Below are 18,474 nucleotides of genomic sequence, written 5' to 3' on the forward strand. Positions count from 1 at the left end.
AATGGTGGAAGAAAGATACCTGAAACTTGAAGAAAGGATTCAACTTCCTCTGCTATGTTCCTTGGACAAAGCACTCATGAAGTACATCTTCAACTGCACTTCAGCATCATAACCATTTCCTAGAAGAAGAAAAACAAAGCTTATTAAATGATCATCTACTCTTAATTTGGCATGTCAAGAGTGTTTCCCTGCATCAGGGACATTCATCAAAAGGAACAGTTCACATGGTGCTACACGGTACCCCATTTAATAAAGATGATGCGATGAGACCTCCCTCCTTTAGTTGTATGAATGCATCAGATTGGAGTCCCGATTTATCTCAACATTTGTTCCACTAAGGTTGCTCAGGAACTTAGCACATGCTATAGGGGGTATAGGTAATTCTTCACTCCCTCCCAGCCAGAGAGGGCAATGAGAGGCAGAGAAATTTCCTCTACATTTTTCAGAACATCCTTCCATGACAGTTTATCAGGCTAATGCACCCCTAGTAACTAGGGCTTTCCTTCCGCAAGTGGCTGGCAATGCTCTTCTCTCTAGAAACACATATGAAAAGACTGATGCTCCCTCACATTTCCTGCTGAGGAACATTCAACAATGGGTGTGACTTTGTAAAGACAAATAGTAAGGCAAAAATATTAATGTTTCTGGGAATGTGGTGGCTACAAAGAGGGCATAGTTAAAGCCAATTCATAACCATCCATTATTTTAACTAAATATGCTCAAATGGAAGAAGCCAAACAATTTCATCCATTCCAGAATCCACTAATTTAGTTAACCGATCCTCTACTTCTAGCCTATGTCTGCAGAAGGCCAATCCGTGTTGGAAATGGATGGTGAAATCTAAGAGGTCAGGGTGGTGACAGAAGGTTCAGATCCTGAATAGGGTTTCAGGCACCAGGAGGTGGGACACTGCCCATACCCAGGGTCTAGTAGAAGCAGAATTAGATGCAGCATGCAAATTTAAACACATTTCTATGTGTACTTAAACATATATAAGGCCATTGAATCCAGTTTTGCAAAACACAGGTGTCAGGGGCAGCTCTGACAACAGGTAACATTTTGCGGTGGTCTTTTTAAGTAACAAAGTATACCCAGCCCCAGATCAAAGAGCACATTTCTTTCATCGTGTCTCCAAGGTGATATTTCTACAATCAACACTTCTTCATTTACTCAGCTACATATCATGAAATGTGGTGGTATCATATCCAGAAAGCTATAAAGTCTAACTGTTGAGAAAGTGCTTTCTCATTTCAGTTTCTCAGAATGGTGTTAGGCTTTGGTCAAATATTGTCAAATAACAATCACACATGTTAAGTATTAATTTTAAGAGATTATACATACACCTATTTAAAAAAAATAAAAATCAGAAGAACTTTTTAGAAGAAATCTTAATGAATTATTATAATATTTAACAACATTATTTAAGAATTCTTACAAATGTGGTCATTTTACTGGACAGTTCTATTCTGGTTTTTATCATGGGAACACGAGTGTCAGCCTATAATCACAAGATTAAAAAAAAAAAATCAATTCAAAACAAAGTGAACTAAGAGCAAAAACAAGCCAGTTTTTAAACTGTTGTGGAAAGTAGAAAACATGTGAATGCTTTACTCAGTATCACTTTCAGTTGGCTCTGTACCTCCATCAGCGTCAAAGTCCCAAGCAGCAATGGTAAGCACCCCCAATGCCTATCAGTGCTAATCAATGGCAGCATAATAAAAGAAAAGCTTCCACCTAAATAGAAGCATTCTTGACTCCATGTATTTGACAATATTTGATCAAATAGGCAGCCAACTGGCAGGGCTTAAATGGTCAAACTGACCAACACGCCAGCCCTAAGGCACTTCCTGACCACATTAACAGGCTTCCAAACACGAGTTAATCCAGGGTTTCAATCTCGTATTCCAAAACATTGCAGCTTAGCCAAATACACCCAGACAGCCTAGCAAAAGGAGAAATTATCCTTCTTGATTTGGTGCTGCGCCCAAACTCCATCACCAACAGTATTGCACAGCTTATTTTTCAGTGTGTTTGTGGCATGGAGGAGGGTATCGGACCTCCCAACAGCTATCACAAGTGTAAACTCGAAAAAGCCTCTCGAGTGACCTTACCTCTCCGGCACCTGCATAATGCTCTTCAGGTGACTTGTAGCTTTTAGGCACTTGCATGCTGAAAGTAAGGAAGGTGCAAGCTTCTACCCCACTTGCAGAAGTCCTGGATGTGCTTCAGTTGCATATAGGATTGCGACTCCTGACATTTAGGGTAAGCAGCTGCCCAGTGCAGCATTCTGTACTTTGACTTGTTGGCAACAGATACCTATACATACCCTTACTAAACTTTGAAAGGAGATTTTACAATCAACAGGCTTCCTCCATCTTGTAGTCAGAACATTTCCCATCTTTTCAAACATTTGAGACTACAGTGGTGCCTCGCAAGACGAAAAGAATCCGTTCCGCGACTCTCTTCGTCTAGTGGTCTTTTCGTCTTGCAAAGCAAGCCCATTGACGGCTTAGCAGATTAGCGCTATTAGCGGTTTAGCGGCTTTTAGCGGCTTATTGGCTTAGCGGATAAGCGGCTTAGAAAAAGGGGGGGAAGGGGGGAAAAAACCGCAGGAACTCGCAAGACATTTTCGTCTTGCGAAGCAAGCCCATAGGAAATTCGTTTTGCGAAGCACCTCCGAAACAGAAAACTCTTTCGTCTAGCGAGTTTTCTGTCTTGTGAGGCATTCGTCTTGCGGGGCACCACTGTATCTAAACTTTTTCTTGGCTTGCGATTTTACTGTTTACATCCTTTAATCTGCAGCAGTTGTACCTAAATCCTTGCCAGCCATTATAGAGAAGCCCTATTTCTCAACTCTTGGATAAGATGCTTGTCCTACTGAAATCTAAGTGTAATTTGGCTGTTCATATTGGTGCCATGATGCTACATTCTTGACACATAGGTAATTTGGGGGAAAGTAAAAAATTGCAATGTTACATACTAGTGTTTGTTTGTTTTTCTTACTATATTTGGAACTTACCATTAAAAAAAATTATCACTGCCTACCCATGATCTCTGGTGCAGAGTAAAAGGCTAGAGCAAGCCCCAGTGCACATCTTGCATCAGCCACAAATTCACTGAAGGTAGCACCTCGCTGTGAGTCCTCCAAGTCCCAGTCTCTGCTGGCTGGCACATTTCCTCTTGACTTGAGATGGCAGGGCCCTGACTGACTCCAACCCAAAGACTGTTCCTGCTGCTCCATGTGGACTAAGACAATCAGGGTGAGGTCTAGTTTAGGAGGTTGTTGCTGAGGGGAACCGTTTGTCTCATATTTACAATGCTAAATCCTATCTTAACTTATTAATGGATTGTTTACCGTATTTTTCTGTGTATAAGATGCCCCCTTTTGGGGGGGGACTCAAATTTAACAAAATTTGCACTATGCACTCTCCATGTATAAGATGACCCCCACTTTTTAGCATAATTTTTAAAGGAAAAAACCTAGTCTTACACACGGAAAAGTACAGTATATTTGAGATGTTTTGATTAGCCTATTAACTTTATAGAACCACAGAAGTCCACAGGTGACAGGGACCTTGGGGGTCATCTAGTCCAACCCCCTGCAATGCAGGAATCACAACTAAAGAATCTATGATTCTGCTTAAGAACCTGCAAGGAAGGAGAGTCCACAACCTCCTGAGGAAGTCCATTTCAACTGTCAAACAGACCTTACTGTTAGAAAGTACTGTTGGAATCTCTTTTCTCTTAACTTGGAAGCCATTGGTTCAGGGCCTACAGTCCAATGCAGGTGAAAACAAGCTTGTTCCATTCTCCGTGTGACCTTTAGATATTTAAAATCATAGAATTGCAGAGCTGGAAGGGACCATGTGAGAGCTAATCCAAACACCTGCAGTGCAGGAATCTTTTGCCCAATGTGGGGCTCGAACCCATGACCCCAACTGAGCCAATTTGAAGGTGGCTATTGAATCTCCTCTCCTCTTTTCCAGGCTAAACTCATCCAACTCCCTCAACTGTTCCTCATAAAACTTAGTTTCCAGACCCTTGGATCATCTTGGTTGCCCTCCTCTGCACACGTTCCAGCTTGTCAATATCCTCCTTTGTATGGTTATTTAAAATTTGTTATGTTCTTTAATCTCATTATCGTAAGATGTAGTTTTTAGATATATACATTGTTTGATCTTTTGAGCCACTAGAAGAATGTTTTGCTCCCGATCGCAGAAGTAAAAGCATCATAAACGATGACAATGATATTGGGTTGCCTTACACCGGATATCCTCTTAAAACCCCAATAGCCCATCTGCAATATGTGGATAATACTGACCGAACAAGGTTTTGATAAAATTGTTGAGAAACTTTAGAAGTGTTGTGAACTCAGTACTGCTCAGTAATATCAGTATAATTTCCCCCATCAGAACTAAATTGTCATGTTCACTTTATCCCCCAAAAGTTTGGCAAGATGTTTATTCCTTCCTTAGGTATAGCAATGATGCTGAAATCAAGATCGACTCCTGGAATTGAAGCTGTTCAATATCAACTTACATTCTCTTTATCAATCCATTAAAATGATTACCTTATATGTGCAGCATTTCAAGCAACTTTGTAGCCCCATTATGTCCTTTCCAATCCGTATTTCTCAAGTTTATTTAGGAAGATGCCATGTGTGAGTGAGTCAAAAGTTTTGCTGAAAAAGAGATATATAGTCTGTTGACGGTATTCCCTTTCAAACTAAACCAGGGTTGCTGTTTTTAATCAAGAATGGGAATTGGGCAGGTTTGTAGAAGCATTGGTGCTTCTCATTTTTTTCCAGCTCCTCTCAACCCCAATCCTAATAGCTACTTCAATTTTACAATTGGGTAATAGTTTTAAAACTAATCCTTGCACTAAAATCCAAGAGGTACAACTCACATTCCAGTCACATTTTTATAACACCCATTGAAGAGTCTTAAGCTAGCTGTTTAGATTTAGATGTATAATGAATGGTGCAGAATATAGTTTGCTTGATCTTAACTCAGATAACTAAAACTAGATGTACACCATCCCACCCACTACTTTCCCGCTGGTATTTTTGCCATCGATCATATATACGTAGGAACAGAGCAGCCTGCACAATAAGCAAGCATTTGCTCTGAATAGTGAACAAGGCACAATGGCCTGCCCTTGCGGACAGGTCATCTCACTTTGGATATGGGGAATGATGATGAGCAACAGGTAGACAGGTTGTCCCCAGATGGAATGAAAAATCGCGCTGAAGTAAGCCTACCACACATTAAATGCATAACAATGTGAAACAGCCGCTGCAAATTGCCAAAAAGATCTGAGAAAATTTAATGCTATTTTTCATTACATTTGGTGTTGTTTTATTCTTTGAAAGCCACCTATGGCTGAACGGTGGCCTAAATCTCTTTCAAAAAACTAAGTTACCCCAAACACGCAATGCCAGTTTTAAGGGATGCACTATCAGACAAACTTCCCTTTTCTGTGCAATTGTCTTCATTATGCAATATCTTCCCTACCAACCTGCCAGTTCTTCGCCCGCTCCCCATCCCCATAATATACTTAGTAATTGCATGGAAATGTATCAATTGTTTTGTTACACATATCTGCCCCAGTGAATGTGAGAATTGTGCTCCAGGCAATTACAGATACACACTGCATTGCTAAGCCAGAACAGATTGCAGAAGTACATTGATCAGGAGTTGCCAACTTTGGGAGGGCTTGAGGGCTCATTTGAAAACTAGAGGAAATTGTCGTGGCACCACACACAGCAAAACCTAACACAATGATTACAATAGAGCGCTTCTTTCAAACCAGAGGGGAGGGAGAGTAAGGCACCAAGGCAGGCCAGGGGGTGGGCAGGGATGTGTGCTTGTGGGTTCAGTGTTGGCAACCCCTGACATTTATAGCGCCTCCTAAAGTGACAAGTAGTGAGAATATAAATTTCTGTGTTAAAGACATATTATAGTGTCTGTGGACACCATGGTGCCCTTAAGAACTGTTCCCATTTTTAAAAAAAAATAATAATAATTAGGTTGGGTGTAGCCTGTTTTTTCCAGGGGATGTTGCCTGCTTTTTCGGGTGTGTAGGTGGTTTGCTTTGTTTCGAGTTCTGCTTTGGGTATCACCAGTTTTTCTTATGTGAAATGGGTATCACATGCTACCTACCATCTGTTTCTTATGCTTGCTGGCCCAAAAAACTTGGGGAAGCTTCCATTTTTAAACACAATATTGGTATATTATTGATCTTCTAAACATTCTGTCTCCATTGTTCTTTAAAAGGTTTTCTGAAACAAATTTTGAATGCTTCTGTACTCAGTAAACAGCTAACTAAGTTACAATTCTGATTTGTCCAGTGTGTAAATATGTTTGATATACCATCAAGGAAGGGAAGGTTTAAGCCTCTATCTTTCTGGTCATTTCTGCCGGCCTCACAGTTTGAACTTTCAGTTATGAATGTATATTCATATACTTATCAACAGATTACCTTCTAAGACATTTAAGAAGTTAAAACCCAAGCCTCTTGTAATTTACATATTTAATGCTTTGGACTTAGCTATGTCCTAATACAACAAAAATCCTCAATTTAGGCTGTAACCCCCCTTCTACTGTCTTTCCCCCCCTAATAAATTACAGTGAGACAGAAGTATACACGGAAGTGGTGATACACCAGACTTTAAAAGAGGAGTTTCTTTATGCAAAGCTCTTTCAGTATCGGGCCCCTATCTTTAATTCACAAGACTTCAGTGAAGAAAGTCACTATACCTTCAATACTATATAAAAAGGGTTTCTTGATTTTCACATTTTCTCTCATCCCTTGTTTTAGTTTCAGTACTATTAACATTTTAGAAAAATGACTCCTTTATATTTGTCTCAAAATACTCAATTAAATGTTTTTAATTTCAGATCCCACCCACTTCAATATTATAAAAATTGCAAAAAAAAATTACCTAACACAATAGTTGATCAGAAAAGGACTTTCCACTGCTGTGGACTCAATGGCCAGGAGTAGGAATTGCTTTACAATCAGAGCATGTCCACTATCGTCCGCAGAAAAAGGGAAAAACTCCACTTCTGAGAAGAAATGTATGTCGCTTGTCTTAGTTATTTGGGGGGGGGGGGGACACACACATAAGTAAAAAACAAAACAAAAAACCAAGATAAAAGTTATCCTAGATGTGCATCCACGGACTGTACACTGGTTTAACCTGACAAACAGTAACAGACAACAGCATTCACTGTAGGTGTGTAGGTAAAACCGCATACTTTTTCAAATTTACCTCATGGGTAACCACCACCACCACAAGTGACACAGAGAGCATAGGTTTCAAGCAACTGGGCAATGGCAACAGTGTCAGGCATTTATTTCTCCTTGACTGTGCTGCTGCATTGTTTGTCAGCCCAGAAATCTCTACACACACACACACACACACACACACACACACACCCCTCAGTAAATGGGAAGGGCCCACATGTGTATATACAAAACAGTACACTAGACTGGTACTATTTCATTCTTTTAGATTTCCTGTGGGTTACAGCTGACAGGGAGGCTGACGACCACCAAAGCATAAAGAACTATCCTCCATTTTGAATAGTTATCCTTCAGGATCAAATTCTACATACAGTGGTACCTCAGGTTACATACGCTTCAGGTTACACACTCCGCTAACCCAGAAATAGTGCTTCAGGTTAAGAACTTTGCTTCAGGATAAGAACAGAAATCGGGCTCCGGCGGCGCAGCAGCAGCAGGAGGCCCCATTAGCTAAAGTGGTGCTTCAGGTTAAGAACAGTTTCAGGTTAAGAATGGACCTCCGGAACGAATTAAGTACTTAACCCGAGGTACCACTGTACATGGCGAATGTACATGAACAGACAGGCAATTTCAACGAACGTCTTCAGGGATGTGAAGGATAACGAAACATGGTTCGTTCTGAGTGTTTAAAATATTGCCATTTAAAAAAAATAAATAAATGGCCAAGGCAGCAACAGACACCAAGCAAAAAATTAAACATTATGGGGAAACCAAAGGCTCATCTAGTCCAGTATCCTGTATCACACAGAGCTGCCAAATAGATGTCCGTGTGCCCGTAAGCGCAACACGAGTGTCTTTCTTGACCATATGTAGCAACCAACAAGAGTTTGGGTGGACAGAGACACTGGTGCTAATATGTTCAATTACATGTAATCTGAAAGACACGTTTCCCCGTTTTGTGTTGGCTGGACATTAGCAGTTCTGTGCTTGCAGAATACATTATCTTTTCTGGATTTAGTTGCTGTTGGGCCAAATAAGGCAATGTGAATGCAACACAATGTGCCTTTTTAAAATAAAATTTCATGATTGATGTTTGGGTGTTAGGGGCAAAAACCCAAAATATTTTAACCCATTGGCCTTCAACCGGTGGGTTGCAGCCACTACAGGCTTGCAGCTTAATAAAAGGTGGACTGCAATACCAACACTACTGCCATATTCAATATTCAAATTCATGTTTGGGTTAAGAGTGGATCCCAGGTCTGAAAAGATTGAAGACTACTGTTTTAAATAACATATAAATCAGGGGTGGGAGGGAATGCTGTCTTTCCAAACAGTAGTATAATAGATCTTCCATCTTCTTAGGACTGGGTTCAGCTGAGCAAGTGAGTTAGCAGGAAGCAGCACAATGAGTCCTGACAGTGCAACAGGGACTGTGTGCAGGGGGAAGTCAGGGGAGATTGTTTCCTCAGACAATCTGAAATGCCTGTGCTGCAAGAACAGCTCAAGGAATACGACTTTGAATTCCGCCCTGCATCCGTCACAAGTCCAATTTCACAAAACTGAGTAAAATTTAAAGCAACACTTTACCAAGCAATTTTGCTAAAAAAAAATACTTGTGAACTCAAAAGCAGAGGTCCAAATTAAATCCAATTCAGCATCTGAAATGGGCAGCAAACATACTGGCAAAAATGAAAGTACCTGACCATAGCAACTAAGGTTTTCACTTGTAGTCTTTCTTTTTTCTTGCAACCATTAGGAAAAAAAACATGGGGTATTCTTTAAGGACTAATTACAAGTGTGCTGGAGCTGATGGAAATATACCTGAAGGTCCAAGAGACTTTTGGGTTGGATCCACAAATTGCCTTGCAAGAGACAGTCCCCACCCCAAATCACTTCTACAATTTCCCAACTCAAGCCCTTCACAGCCCATTCCCCACAATTCTAGAGCACCCCAACCTTCAAAAGCAGCTTTTCAAAGGAGATGCAGTGGAAGTTTGTTGCAGAAGTGAACTTTTGCTTGCACTTCTCTGGTTTCAACTCTGTAGATTTAGTTGATAAACTGGAAGAACAAAGCACTGCTTGTTGCATATGTCATTTTCATATCTACTACACGAGTAAGCAAAGTTTCTATGTTCATATGATGTGTCTTTTTTTGTTTTAATCTTTTATAAGGTCCAAATAAACATGACACAAACTTTTGCAAAAGTTTAGGAATCATCAAGAGTAATCAGCATATTTGTGTTGCAAAATTCTCAAGTCTGTTTGGATTCTTCTGAATAATAGTACAGAAAATGTTACAATTAATTTGGAAAATCATGCTAACAAAAAATCATATTTCTGACAAATGATCATAATATAATAGAGGGAATAGAGATTCCCATATAGTATCTGCATTTCGTAAATATTTTTTAAAAGTGGGTGGTTTAGGGCATGAAATCACCCTTTCAACACACAAATTTCCTACAAATTAATAGATGTTTTTATTCTTTGACCCATTCTTTGATAATCCTAAAAGTACAGAGATATGAGGAAGCGATGAAGTAGGCAACCCACTCTTTGAGGGAGAATATCCATACTCCCCTAATAATGTTCACCCCAATTCAATGCAAATAAATCTAGTTAAGAGGATTATTAGAAAGTTATGAACAGAAGTTTCTGTTCTGGTTTCTTCAAAAGCACACAGCAGAATCCTAAATATTTGATTGGCTTGGTATATTTTTCCCTGAACAAAGGGCTGTGTAGGGGGAGGCCTCTGCCATCTAGTGGATGAGGACAGAAAATACACCAGTAGGTACTCTGTTTCCAGCGATTCCATTTCCGAATCTCTCTGGCTTAGCGCCTTTTTCATTTCTCCTGTGAGTGCCCTGTTCCATTCTTTTCTGTTTTCCAAGTGTATTTAACTACATTGGCTTGATGGCTCAGAGGTTTCATTTCTCTTGCTTATGAGACTGCTATTTTTGTACTTATCCTGTTCTCTGGGATTTGTTGTTACTTAGGTTTTTGTCTAAGCCTGTGTTTCCTGTATGCACCATGTTATGTTATTCTGTTTGACACTGGCCAGTTTCTGTTTGCTTATTCTTTGAGGAAGCAGTCGGCTTGATTGTCCCCTTTCCCTTATGTGCTGTTTGCCCTTTGCCTGAAGCTGGACTTGTTAGAATATGGATTAAGGTCACTGGCAATGAAACACCACCTACTTCCTCAACTAGTGCATTTCCCACCCTTGACCACTAGATGGCCCTTTGTCCGATAAAAACACTTTACAGGTGAGTACAAATGGTACATTTTACGAAAGCAAAATGCCCATGATATAGGCACACCCCTTTGGGTTGCCATATTTTCAACATGAGATCACATCCCTACAGGATGATTTTCAGAATTCTTCCACAATGCAAAATTACACACAATGTCCTTAGCATCACCCTTTCTGTGTCTAATCTTACCTTTGACTGCAGGAGGCACCAGGATAAGGCCAGTGTCCTAGTTCCACTTCCAAAACAGTGTCAGCAGGTTTTAAGTCTTTCTGAAGATCTAACTTCTTAAGCCACATCATGCATGTGCACGAATGACAGGGAAAGGAGAGTAAGTTTGCCACAACACATACATATGGCCTAGTTTTTTCCATATGCTCCTATACTTTATAATCCCTCTGTTCAAAAACATCTAATAAGGACAAATTTATGGTTTAATCAACAGGTTTATGCATATAATATGACACCAAATGAGCATTTTTACTGAACATCTCACATAATACATGAAGCACAAAGGTCACAAGAGCATGCTACTGTATGTCTGAACAATTAGTTTTCCAAAATGATCAGCAAGAATTTGTAAAAATGAAATAGAGTCAATGTTTGTTGTTGCCTTATGCTGTCTTCTGCTAAACCAATATTAAACTGCTGAATAGCACATTAAAAAACCTGTGTTATAACGTTCTTGAATTCCAGGACCCATTTGTGATCCAGGTTCATATAATGCTAATCCATGGTTAACATTATTAAGGTTTATCCAATTACCCATGGCTTATGCACATGGTTTATTAATAGTTAATAAACTATGCTTAAGTCACTGGGCCCAGCTCAAATGACCAAATACACCATGGTTTAATAAACTATGCCTTATCATGTGTTTATCTAATTAGTCATTCAAACAAAACCACTTCCAATGTATATTAATGAGGTAAAAAATCATTCTTAAATAAAAAACCTTTAACCTATATTCATTAAAAGGTATTGCAAGAATACTTTTGAGTAGCTATAAATGATCAGTTCATTTTAAGTAATGGAAGAGGTTGACTATATACACAACTTTAGTCCCCCCTAAATTAAGATCTATTCAATGGGATCAGTACTCATAGATTCACTGTTTCAAGAAATCTAGTTTAGGTAAATTATATAAGGGCTTAATGAAGACTTAAATGAAGCACTAAAAGAACCCCAAGCACAGAATATTATAGTACCACATTTTTCATAAAAGTATGAATTCTAGTTGTAAATATTAAAATATGAAGGGAAAGGAAATCTGATTTCACCAAGTGTTCAACAGCATCCACTATTCTGCAAATTTACTATAGATAGGATAGGAAATATATTTAATCTGAGGCAGTCAGTCCATGTACTATATTAATGAAATCTGTTTGCAATTTTCTTTATGGGAAGTGTCTATTTCAGAAAGCATTGTCAATATAATTTCAAACCCTACATTTTAAAATTTGTTTTCCAGATCAACATACCACAGGAAATTATGGTTTCCCATTAAAAGCACAGGCCTTCCATGCACACACAAATACATATTTTTCTTTCACACACCACAGCAGAAGATTGCAAGCTTACCTTCCAATTTCATACTAGACACAGTTTCCTGTGACAAGTTCAGATGAAAAGGGGGAGGAGAATGTGAACCAGAGACTATTGCATGTAATAGGAAGCCCAAGTTTCCTGTTGAATCTAAACACGACTATTGTCTTATTTCATGTTTTTGCCTCATTGTGATGGTTAGACACTGAAATCTCAAAAGCCCTTCATCTTCCCACAGAAAAGCATCACCTTGCTTTGATTAAAAAAAAAATTGAATCCATCTTGCCAATAGAACATCTCGATCAGACTTTTTCCATGGTAAAGTGTTTCCTGTTCATTTTCTTATTTTATTTATAAATCTCTTCCTATAAAGTATCTCAAAGTGATTTAAACGTAAGAACATCAACAATAAATTATTTAATCAATTTATAGAGCCCCCCAATACACACTTTTCTAAGCAGTGTAAAAATTATAACATCATGACAATGATGTAAATAAAATGAAAATACATACTGTCACCAAAAATCCAGAATCAAAATATTAGAACAAAATACTGAGCAGTGCAATCTAAATATTGAAGTTTTCAAAAGGTGTCTAAAGCACATCACGGTTGACACCTCTCAGAGGAGAGGGTGTTCCAGGAAATCAGCACCACTGCAGAAAAGAACCAGTTTCTTCATGCCACAAACCACGCTGATCTTATCGCTATGTAACATCTGAACTGATCTGGATTAGTTCTCAGTTCTTTTTACATCTTTTCACATGCTAAAGCTGGCCAGTCACTCAAGTGGCTTTTATTACAATTTTTTATACAGTCCTTTTCACACCAAACGCAAGGTTTTTAACAAAACCCTTCTCCAGAGTCATACAGAATTACAAGCTTCCCGGGTTTCCCCCCTACAGGTGGAAGCAGCTACTAGTTGGGTAGAGAACAGGGGTAAAAGGATACTTAACCCTCTCCTTCCTTTGCTGTTTGTCCACCTAAAATTATCCCACTCCCATATGCTTTTCTCCCCAACAGTTATAGTTACAAGCTTAAATAAATCCAAGAGTTTAAAAAGCCACTGCAGACACACTACAGAAGAAAAGCAATGTGACTGGTTATATTGGTATACTGTAGCTGGATTTACTCCAATAGCCACTGGTGACTAAAACCCTCCTTACCTTCAGTTATATATCTAGCTATATGGAATGTTTGGTGCATTAAGTATTAAGTATTAATATATATTAATATATATTAAGTATTAAAGAGTTTCTGAATACTTGTTCCTTATTCAACAGTGGAATCTCAGATCTATCCCCCTGGTGATATGCTGCTAACATTCTAAATAATTTCCAGGAAAACAATGTGGAAAGTTCATTCCAGAAAGTATGGATGACAATAGCAATGGGGAAAGTGAAAGTGGACACTGTAACAAATGGCTTAACTGTAACGAAACCTTTCAAATACCTTTTTGAAAACATCACTTTTACAGAACAGACCAAGAACTAGCTTTTATCCAAATGATAACTAAATTAGAAGATATCTGAAGGGGCAGTAGCAAAGATCAATAGTTGTACCCCAAAGGTAACATAGAATCAAATAATTTTCAAACTCGTTAGCACAATTTTTGGTTCTCAATTAATGATGAACTAGAAATGTATGTATATTAGCAAAAAGCCTTGGCATATGCAGTTTTCACGTAGGATGTTGCAGAAGCTTCCATGCTGGATTTACACACACACACACACACACACTGCTTTGAATAAAGGTAAGTTTGAAGGGCCTTAATTGCAAAATCCTAGGTTCAATTCTCTATCTTTTTATGTTGAGAACTTAAACTTCCTGCATTAGTTCCCAATTTTTTAAAAAATCACAAAGTATGCAGCCAGTTTCATAAAAAGGAGAAAAGATCAGGATATACAAGATGACTCACCTGTTTTTCTTGCTTCTAAAAGTATCGTAAAAGTGGCGGTTTTTGCGTGACCCATCAGAGGATACTGCAGATACTTCCCTGGCTTTAGAAGCCGAAGCACTGTCTTTTAGTATATTTGCTGTAAACTAACCGTACTAGAGAGTTGGATACAATCAAAAATATTAAGTACATTAGTAGAAATTAATCTAATATGGATAGAAAGTTACATGTTCCTTCTAGACCAGAGTTGCAGCGTGGAGGACTGTTTTAGGATAATCAGTAGTCCTTTCTGTTTGTTATCACTCATGGCACCTTGTGAATAACATTTAGAAGCATACATTTATTTTCCTTTGTTCTAACACAGCTTTCAGGATTATATAAAATCAACTGGTCAAATGTAAAGTCACCTGAAGTATTTTCTAAGGACGACATCAAACCATGTCCTCCTACTTAAGCAATAGGACGTCCTGTTTCTTTTTTTTCTTCCAGTCCCCACCACACCACCAAAATCTGCTCCAGGGGTCCCCCAACCCTCCAGAACTGATTTTTGGAGGCATGCTGGTAGCTGCAGGGGGGAGGGAAGAAGAGACGTCGCCTTGCATGTTGGATCTCACCCCAAATTTCTATAGCGCTCCAGTATACACTCCTCTAAATGCTTTATAACAAAAGATACCAAGCTGGAACAAACAAGCAAGAGAGATCAGTATACACACACCGTAAGTCAGTTCAAATAACGAACAGTCAGCCCAGATCAATGAACAATTTTCCAGCTTAACAACCATGTCTGATGACTACATATTTATTTCACCTGCCCCCTAAGTCTGCATGGAGAAACATCAAATGACCTGCCCTGAACACAGAGCTGCACGACTGGGGTGTTACCACCAAGGAGGAGCTAGAAGTTAGATAAGGAACACTGAGTTCTTTCAGATACGCAATAGGTCTTAAAATTCAAACCAAAATATTCTGAATTTGTCCTGTAAAACAAATGTGCCTGTCTTTAGGACAAGAGGTTGACAGAATTCAGTTATCTGATTCCAACAGGTGCATTTTGTAACTGTTGTGATTTCCAAAGTAATTTTCAAGGAATCCCCATATAAAATACATTCCAGTAATCTAATCTAATGTTTAATGTGGTAGGAATCCAGGATGGTATCACCAAGCTGTGAGCTCATCTAGCGTTTATAAGTCACCAATCCCCACCTATTACTATCACCTCCAGTCAGGATTGAGTGCCAGTTTATTAATTCTTGCACAGCGTGTTAGGCATTCCAACTATGATTCCTAATTGCACTATCTCACTCGAATTTGAGGAAATGGAAATGCTTAATGGTGCCACTAGTATACTGGTAACACTATAATACTCCAGTGTTATCAGTCTCATCCACGAGATCCTGAAGCTGGCTCAATGTCAGCAACTATCACATTCATAAACTAAGATATACTGAAGAATGACCTATTTCCTGCATCTAAAGGATCCAAGGAGGGACTCTTGTGTGTCCTCAAGGAGATATTCAGTTTTATGGCTTCAACAAGCCTCACTTGACATCTTGAATCAACTAGGAAAAGGTAGGATCCACAACATGTGGGAAGGATTTGGCAAGACTCTTATAAGAACCTTGCAAAACATCCTCAGGCTGTTACAACTCAAATTTAGCCAGACCAGTTTTAACAGAGGAGACTTCTGGTTTAGGTGCTGTTAAAGAAAAATCCAAGTTGGATGAGATGCAAGAGGTTTTGGTAACCACAGCAGGTTACCAAAAACATCATCAGGTGGGCCAGTGGACAAGACAAGTATTACTCAAATCAATTCTACAGGATGGCTTTGCCATTTTCACTGCGACAGAGTAAGTTCTTCTAATTTGTGTCTTTGTCAGATTTCATTTCCACTTAAACTGGAAAAGTTGTCCCAACAACTTAATCATTGTATTTCTTCTTTATAGTACACCTAACCAGGAGAAAACAGAAAAATCTGACCATAAACATTATTTTATGTTGATTGCGTATCCATGAAATCTAAAGTATATTTTGAAGAACACAACCAGAATAAAAACCATTGGTGTGTATTCTGAGATTCATATAATTTAAAAGTTCACAGGTTACAGACTCAAGTAGGAAGATATCCTTAGAGCAGAATCATAATCATGATATAGAATTCTACGAAATTTTACTTTATTTCAATCCCAGTACAAGATATTCCAATAAAATAATGTGACAGGATAACAGCTCTGTAGTGTACCTACTAACTTAACTTTTAGTTATGGTCAATAAATGTTTTGCTTATTAAAACTTAACACAATGGCCTGGTTCCCATGTCACACAAAGCTAACCCATGGATTAGCATAAATGCATGAGCGTGTAGAATCTGGGAAAGGAGATCCCAGCTGCTTTGCTCTTCCCTGGTTGTTCTACTGCTGTGCCACGCTAAGCCATAGTTTGGGCTCAGTGTGCCACCCGAACACAGGCTTACAGCTCAACCAACACTTTTGCTTTTATTTTGGATACCAAAATGCTCAAACTAGCTTTAAATAAAGTACTGAGTTCTAAAATTCAAAGAAAGTTCACAGAAAACATTAGCTTTCGCTCCAACACTAAAAGCGAAAACTGAGAAGTTTGACACTGATGTTAAAAAACAATTTCAAAACAAAAAGTTATCAAGGAACACTTGGTAACTAAAGTAATAGCTGAACTGCTTTATCTTGCCCATTGTTGTGTTAACTTGTGTGCTGTGGCTTTCTGAGACAGAAGTAGTCATTAGGTCACAAAGTTTACTTGAAGTTTACATGAACTATCACTGGCTTAAGTCGACACCACACTTTCAAATAATAATAATAATAATAATAATAATTTTTTTTTTATATCCCGCCCTCCCCAGCTGAAGCCGGGCTCAGGGCGGCTAACAACAATAAAATAATACAACATTCTAAAATCATTTCATTATAAAATTAATTCAAATCAAATTGATGGCAACCATTGGGCTAGAGTTCTGTGAAGATTGCCAAAGGAGGGAGTCAGGTTGTGCCCTGGCCAAAGGCTTGGTGGAACAGCTCTGTCTTGCAGGCCCTGCGGAAAGATGTCAAGTCTCGCAGGGCCCTAGTCTCTTGTGACAGAGCGTTCCACCACATTGGAGCCACAGCCCAAAAAGCCCTGGCTCTGGTTGAGATACACATGACATGACTTGCGGGGGGGTGGGGTGTCGTTTAGCTTTTTTTAAAAAACACATGCAAACTACCTCAGTGAATATAGAGTGAATATAGAGTGAATGCTGGAATTAGTAAAATCAATACAATTTTCTACACATTCAAAATTATAGAAAAGTGTTCAGTGTGTGCTCAGTAAATGGGAAATTGCCTAAAATCTTGTAAACATCAGAAAATGTAGCTCATTATTATTCCTCCAAGTGTGCTCCACTGAAGATAATGCGGCTCACAACACCAACAGCTGTCTCAAGCCCTTTGAAGCATAATTTCACACATTTACCTAATGAAACCATTTTGTATGAGATCGGGTAGTAGCATTAAAGCAGGAATTCATCCATTAAACTGCATGAATAACTATTTCATCAATTAAAGCATCCAACAGTCCTGTGGCACCTTAAAGAAGAACAAATTTATTATGGCATAAGCCGCCATAGTCCACTTCACCAGGGGTTAAGTTGAGTCACAGATAATACAAGTTGTTGTGGGGTGGGGTGACTGTAAACCGTGAAGTCAGAGGTCATGAGTTGCTTGTGAACCATTTAGTTATTAATATTTTTACTAACAAGGATTTACCTCCTACATCTATTGCTTGAATTGTGTAGAAGAGTAATCTAACATTCTCCAATATAGCCCATTATCAAGTACCTCATTTTCTAGTGTTGCAACTCTTGAGAAAGTATCAGAAAATGCACCAATATTTACCAATTTTACGCATACAAGTCATTTGTCAAAGAAACTCATCTTCTTGGTAAGGTCCACATTATCTCTACCTTTCCTTTTTAGAAAGTTGAGAGTAAAATGAGGGCAGGAAAAAGCCATTTGCTCTTACGTTTAAATGGCTACCATCTTCCTGCATTATTTTACATTTCACACCTTCCATATGATGAGGATGGCTGCTTCTTCAGGATCCAAACAGCAGCATACAAATATAAATTCCTGGAACTGATAATCTAGATCAGATTTTATACAAATTTAGTTTATGCAGCACCCATGAAGAGTAAAACAAAACACCCACCCAAAACCAGTATTTCTAAAATGTTACACTGATGAAAATATGGTCACTAGGGTCCTGTCTTGGCCCAGGAATACAGGGTTTTCCTTCTAATTATTTAAAAAGTCCAACACTCATATTGATTTAGCAGAAATAGAAATAGGGGGACAGGTGTTACCACATATTTTGCAAAACCATACTCAGCTCACATAATATACCATACTTATTCAGAAGTACTGGTCTTCCATATAACTCCAACACACTGAGGTTTAATAGAATGTTACCTAACAGTATTCATATGCAAACATGCAATATTTACATTAATGAAAAACATTTTGTAGTATAAT

The 18,474-nt window shown here is 38.6% G+C and overlaps 1 protein-coding gene across 2 annotated transcripts in view; it reads right to left on the reverse strand.

The window, feature by feature from the left end:
• Positions 1-18,474, reverse strand: part of PSPC1 (paraspeckle component 1) — a 61,117-nt gene that overhangs the window by 4,588 nt on the left and 38,055 nt on the right. The window contains exons 7-8 of one of the 2 annotated variants that reach the window (XM_081860492.1): positions 4,571-4,681; positions 20-119 (exon numbers count right to left, since the gene is read on the reverse strand). In XM_081860492.1, the coding sequence (XP_081716618.1) occupies positions 4,670-4,681 (12 nt within the window). In that variant the 3' untranslated portion in view covers positions 20-119; positions 4,571-4,669. The remainder of the gene's footprint in view (positions 1-19; positions 120-4,570; positions 4,682-18,474) is intronic. The other variant, XM_081860491.1, reaches the window with a different exon arrangement.

The sequence above is a fragment of the Podarcis erhardii genome (assembly GCF_964252035.2).
Source record: "Podarcis erhardii genome assembly, chromosome: 4".
Taxonomy (NCBI): Eukaryota; Metazoa; Chordata; class Lepidosauria; order Squamata; family Lacertidae; genus Podarcis; species Podarcis erhardii.